At 46.4% G+C, this 6,469-nt stretch overlaps 1 protein-coding gene across 1 annotated transcript in view; it reads left to right on the plus strand.

Annotated features, from left to right (window-relative positions):
* The first annotated feature begins 472 nt into the window (after positions 1 to 472).
* PEF1 (penta-EF-hand domain containing 1) overlaps positions 473 to 6,469 on the plus strand; it is a 29,482-nt gene continuing 23,485 nt past the window's right edge. Inside the window, exon 1 of the mRNA XM_007954149.1 lies at positions 473 to 496. Coding sequence (XP_007952340.1) covers positions 473 to 496 — 24 coding nt within the window. The remainder of the gene's footprint in view (positions 497 to 6,469) is intronic.

The raw sequence follows: 6,469 nt of genomic DNA on the forward strand, positions 1-6,469 counted from the left end.
TGACATTAGAAATGACTTCCAGCATCCGCCACCCGCCTCCATCCTTTCCAGGAGGCCTCCGTCTGTTCCCCGTTGTCACGGCAACCGCCTGGGCCCTCCTCAGGCAGAAACGTGAAGTGACAACGGTAACTATGCTACTATGATTCATCTCATTTGCCAGGTTATAACATGGCCGCCGCAGCAACACCCCACCCAAACTTCTCACTAAATACTCGGGCCTGACCAACGGGCCTACTCCAGGTTAGGAACGGGAAGAACAGGCGCGTTAGTACCACAAACAAGATCTGCCGAAACATCCAGGCACTCATTAGCTCTTCGGGCATCTCAGGGAAGCTCCGGACAGCCATCCCGTAGCGTCATATCCGCCAACCGACTGCCCCACGGAGGAACCGTCGCGGACATCCAGTGAGATGCGGGTGGGTTGGAGAACAGGAAGCCCCGCCCCTCGCAGACGTGTGACATCAGAGTCGCCATGTCCAGCTATCCGTACGGGCAGGTGAGTTTGTGAGGCCCTGCCGGAACTCCTGGGTCTTATTTTTCCTTCTTTCTCCTCGCCCTTCCCACGCTGAGTTTCGCTTCAGCGAGACCTCGCGGGGCAAAGAAAGGAAAAGGGACGGCCAGTCGCGCCTGTTAACGTCACGCAGGGCCGAGCGTCTGGGAGGTCGCGTCGCGCACCCTCTGACGTCGAGCACGCAAGGATTTGGGTACAGTGGATCCCACAGATCTAGACGGGGTCTGGCCTGAACCCTACATCCACCCGCGGGGGACCCGGGCGGGGTAATCAGAACGTTTAGAGCACTGGTTCCATCGCTGTCAAATTGGGCGTTAGATAAAAATACGTTCCCGCACCCACTCCAGACGTATACCTTCAGAATGTTGAGGAGAATCTGTCGTTTTAGCAAGCTCCACAAGTGAGCTTGTTTTAACCACTGACTTAGTCCTACACCTCCATTTACGCATAAGAAAAGTAAAACCTAGAAAATGCACAGTTGAGCAGCAGAACTAAGATCAGAACCTGAGGCGGTCTGCAAATACCTCTTCCCCACTTGCCAGCCGGTCTTGATCTAGCCAAGAACACCATAAAAAGGTGATTCTTTGGCCAGAATTCTATGTTGAGTGACAGAATAGTGCTGGTTAAGTGCAGTTTGGAATCAGTTGTTGTTGTTTTTGTTATGTGCCGTCGAGTCGGACCTGACTCATAGCGACCCCTCCTTGGGTTTCCAAGGCAGTATCACTACGGAAGTAGATTGCCCCATCTTCCTTCTGAGGAGTGGCTGGTGGGTTTGAACCGCCAGCCTTCTGGTTAGCAGTCAAATGCCTTAGCCACTATGCTACCAGAGCTCCCATGGGCTCAAATCTTTGCTCCACCATTTAAATAGCTTTGAGCCCTTTGGCATATTTTGGGTCTCTGAATTGAAGTTTCCTCCTCTGTGAAGTAGGGCCAAATAATAGGCTCTACCACATAGAGCTGTTATGAATAGTAATGAGGTGATGCTTGTAAAGTATTTGGTACATAAGAGTGTTACTTTTTACACTGTTATTTTTACAGTGTTACTTTTTGTGGTGTAGTGCCTAAGGCATTTGACTACTAACCAGAAGGCTGGTGATTCAAGGCTGGTGACCCACCAGCCACTAGATGGAAGGAAGACTAGGCAATCTACTTCCATAGAGATACTGCCTTGGAAACCCAAGGAGGGGTCACTATGAGTTGGAATTGACTCAATGACAGTGATTTTTTATTATGATTTTTACTAGATCCCAGTGCTGAGAGGGTTCAAACTCTCATTTTACAGGTGAGGAAACTGAATCCCAGAGAGGGTCCTGAGTTGCCCAAGTTCACATAGTAATTTAGGAAACAGAACACATGCAAGAAAAATTTGGCAAAGAACAGGTACAATATTACACAGCATTCCACTGACTGTGTTGTTAGTTGCCCTTGAGACAGCACTGACTCATGGCGACCCCATGTGCAACATGACAAAATGTTGCCCAGTCCTGTGCCATCTTCGTGATCAGTGGCATGTTTGAGGCCCTAGTGTAGTGCCTTCCAACCTAAGGGGGCTCATCTTCTAGCACTATAGCAGACAATATGCTGCTGTGATCCACAGGGTTTTTATTGGCTAATTTCTGAAAAATAGATTGCCAGGCCTTTGTTTCTAGTCTGTCTTCATCCAGAAGCTCCACTGAAACCTGTCCACTCTGGGTATTTGAAATACTGCTAGAATTTGAAATACTGGTGGCTTAGCTTCCAGCATCATAGCAACGTGCAGCAGTATGACAAACTGACAGATGGGTAATGGTGACTGAGTATAGTCATATACAAAAGACATGGCAAGAACCCTTCAATGGTGTACAGCTCTGTACTGTTTACCCAACATGTGAACCTCTACTATCTCAGTCATGAGAGCCCGTAGGCATGCTAATAGAAATTATGACCCCCAAGTTACAACTGAGGAACATGCCCGGAGAGGCTAAGTACCTTGCCCAAGGTCGTAAATAACAAGTGAGAGTGAGTGCAGGGCTGGAGTCTAAAATTCTTTTCATTGTACCCTTAGCTGAGGCAGGAAGGAGAGAGGCCAGCATGGTTGGGTGTAGGAGGAAGTTTAACCTAGCTGAGTTTTCCAAGCTCTGTTCCATTTGCTGAGTCTCGTAAGATATTAATAGGGAGAGAATTCTGTAGTTAAATAAGTTTGGGAAATACTCTGTTAAATACAGCTGAATACACTTCAGGACATCTCAGAATTCTTAATTTGCTAATGTGCATAATCTGGCAGAGAAGGATAAAATACGCAGTATTTTTCAAATTTACTTAACCACAGAACCTTCCCTTCCCCCCTTTTTTTACATTAGTTAACTTTTTTTGTGACACTAATGTTCCCGTGGAACAGAGTTTGGGAAAACATTACCATAGTTGTAAAAATGGCATGGAGGTGATGTCTGACCTCATCTAGCTTCACAAGAGGGAAGGAGAATCATTATCAGCGTCAGCCCAAAGCTGATTCTTGTGAGGTAGAGGTCAAACATATCTCCAGCCTCCCACCTTTCACCAATTCTGACACCAGCTGTCCCTCCTAGGGCACTCTCTACTTCTCTGCTGGGTTTGATAATTTGTTGCATTGGCCACACAGAATTCGTAGGCAACACTCAGGTTTATGGGGCTTATTAGGGAAGTAACAAGCCACAATTCAGGATCAGGCACAATTTAGGATACAATTCTTTGTTCAGGACAGCTTCTCAGCTGTGTCCACAGCCAGGCATCTCCCTGACCCCTTGGACTTCTTGGGTTGACCTGATCTCTGCCCTTCTTGAACAAGTCTTACAGAGCTCTTTAGCTCCACCGATAAGTGCCTAGCTCCCTTGACAAGTGCCACTCCTCCAGCAAGCCTCCTGCCTGGAGGTGCTCAGTTCTCTTGCTCCAAGGACTGGGAAGTACACTGTGTCGTCTCCTGCCCGTCTCCTGGTTCTGCTGCCTCTGCTGCCACTATTTCTGTGCTGCTGCTGCTGCTTGCTGTCTCACACCTTCTCTGGTGTTACAGGTCTCTTTCTTTCTTTCCTGAGTCTAGGAGGGAGCTCTGGTGGCATAGTGCCTAAGGCATTTGACTGCTAACCAGAAGGCTGGCAGTTCAAACCCACCAACCACTCCTCGGAAGGAAGACTGAGCAATCTACTTCTGTAGAGATACTGCCTCAGAAACCCAAGGAGGAGTTGCTATGAGCCTAGGCATTTCTCAGCACAGGGATCCTGGGTCCAAAGGATGCACTCCAATCCTAGCTCTTCTTTCTTGGTGGTAGTGAGGTCCTCCTGCACTTGCTCTGTGATTGGCTCTCTTTTTTAAGCCTAGTGGGATGGCAGAGCTGACCAATCTCCTTTTAGGGTTCTATATACCTTGTATGCGTGGTCCCACCCCCACAAATTGTTATATACATTTTTTGCATTATTAGCAAGCTATTCAATTGCCTTGGTGAGCCACAAACACTTTCTTTGCATAATCCCAGCCAGTAATTTGGTAGAAGTTACAAGACCATGGCTAGAAAGGCCAGATAAAAGCGATCCATCACACCACAAAGGTGTGTTGTTTCTCAGAGGCTGATCTTCTGCATCAAAATCCTTGGGAGCATATTTAAAAAAAAAAAAAAAACCAACACCGTTGGGCCCCACCTCAGACCCGTGCCAAGGAAGGGCCCAGGACTCTGCATTTTCATAAGCTTTTGGGGCAATTTTTATGCATCCTACAAACAGTGCTGTAAAAATTAAGAGTCTGAGCTTCCAGGTTAGACAGACTAGGTTAGAATTTTAACTCTACTAGTTAATAGTTTTATACCCTTGGACAAATCATGTATGCCTCGATTTCCTCACCTGTAAAAAGAGAATATTTGGTAGTTCTGATGGCACAATAGTTAAGAACTTGGCTGCTAATCCAGAGGTCAGCAGTTTGAACCCACCAGAGGCTCTTCAGGAGAAAACCTGGCAATCTGCTTCCCTAAAGATTATAGCCCAGGGAACCCTATACTCTCATATAGGGCTGCTTGGAGTCAGAGTCCACCTGAGAGCACGCAACAAAGTGGCTGAAGTGAGGATGAAATGAGATAAAGCCTACAGGGAACTTGGTACATTGCTAATTCATGGTATGTGTTCAGCGTGCCATGGCAGCTCTTGCTCTGGCATTTGCTGTTATCATGCCGTGTTGCCTGAGCTTATGCTTGGAGTGAATTATTGAAAAGGAGCACGAAGAGGAAGTGTCTGGAATAGAAAAATAAAGAAATATTTCTTCCTGTCATACACACCCTTGCCTGCTTGTCTAGCTCCTGGTCCAGAGTGTCTAAGAAGGGAAAGGGGTTGTTTTAAAGCACCCAGAGGCTCAGTCAGCGCTGGCCTCCACTCCCCTTCTCCCTTTCATGCACACACAGTACATAGTTCTGGGGGTTCCAGTGTATTGTTAGAAATAAAACCTGTAATTGCCTATTGCCTTCAGCTCTGGCGCAAGAGCCTGGACTGAGTGTTGCAGCAATAAACCCCAAGTGCCTTTGGCCCTGTGGGGGAGCTAGTGTGGTGGATTTCCATTCTTAAAAAGTTTGATCTCATACCGGATAGATTTGGCTTTGAATCTCCCATTTTCTTGCAAAAGTGTGAGGCTCAGTTTCTTCTTTAAAATGGGGCCGTCAGGGAGGACATTATGCTGAGTGAAATAAGTCCATCACAGAAGGACAAATACTGTATTAGTTCATTGTAAGAAGTCAAGGAAAGGTTTATATATGGAAGGAAACATTCTTTGTTGGTTATCAAGGGGGGGAGGGGAGAGGAGGGAATACTGCAAAAATAAAATAATAATAAAAAAAAACAATAATAGGTCATCAGAGTACCTGCGTCAGAGTTACTACAAAGATTAAGTGAGATAATCCATGTAAAGTGTTTGCTATGGTGTTTGATGACAGTAAGCATTTCAAATGGAAGAGTGATACCTTGCAGAATCAGGGTAATAAGGCTTAATTGGGGTAAATTGTACTAGGAAAGCACTGGAGGGTTCTCAAACTCAATCTGGTGGTGCAGGAAAGCTTCTTAAAGGAGGTGATATTCAAGCCCAGAATTGAGTCACCAGAAGGAATTAGCTAGGTGAAGAAAGGTGTGGTATTCCAGAGGCATGAGTAGCATGCACAAAGGCCAGGAGGCAAGTAAGAGAGCCCAGTACTTTGGAGGAACTTTACAGAGATCAGTTTAGCTCCCACAAAGAGGGAGAAAGGGTAAGGAGTGAGACCAGAAAAGTAGCAAGAAGGGTCAGTTCCCTCAGGGCCTGTGCACCGTTCTGGGGAAGGTGGACTTTATTTTTGGAGGGAGCCACTGAAGGGCTTTGTCCCATTAGTGCTCTGGAGATAGTACTGTGGGACTTGTGGAGAAGGGATTGAAACAGGAGAGACTGGAGGCAGAAAGACCAGTTTCTAAGCTATTGAAGTAATCTAGGCTAGAGAGAACAGTGACCCAGTGAGGGTGGAGAGAAGTGGGTGGATGTGAGAGGCATTGGAGAGGTGGAATTGCAAAAACTAATTGAGGTGAAGAAGGGGAGGAAAGAGGAGGTGCCCAGGGGGGTACTAGGGTTTTAGGTTTGGGTGACTGCATAGAAGGAGGTACCGTTCACTGAGACAGGAACAGAGAGAAGAAATAGGTTTGGTGTGAGGGCCTGGAAGGCTGTTAAGTACGTGGGACTGCAGCTCAGGAGATGGGGAGCTGGAGCAAGATTTTGGTGTGTCAGCATAAAGGTGGTAATTGAAGTCTTGGGACAGTTCTTGGCTCCTTGTTTATTGGTTGCAGGTTTCTGGCTGTTAAATATTTTAGGAGGCACTGCCAGCAAATGCTCCCACCACTCTTTTTTTTTTTTTAGTTAGGATTTGGGTGAAGATTTACAGAGTAAATTCACTTTTCATACAGCAGTTCACATATACTTTGTCTCATGTCATTGACCAAAATTTACAATGCA

This window comes from Orycteropus afer, unplaced genomic scaffold, assembly GCF_000298275.1.
Source record: "Orycteropus afer afer isolate SDZICR_OR568_19922 unplaced genomic scaffold, OryAfe1.0 scaffold00433, whole genome shotgun sequence".
NCBI lineage: Eukaryota > Metazoa > Chordata > Mammalia > Tubulidentata > Orycteropodidae > Orycteropus > Orycteropus afer.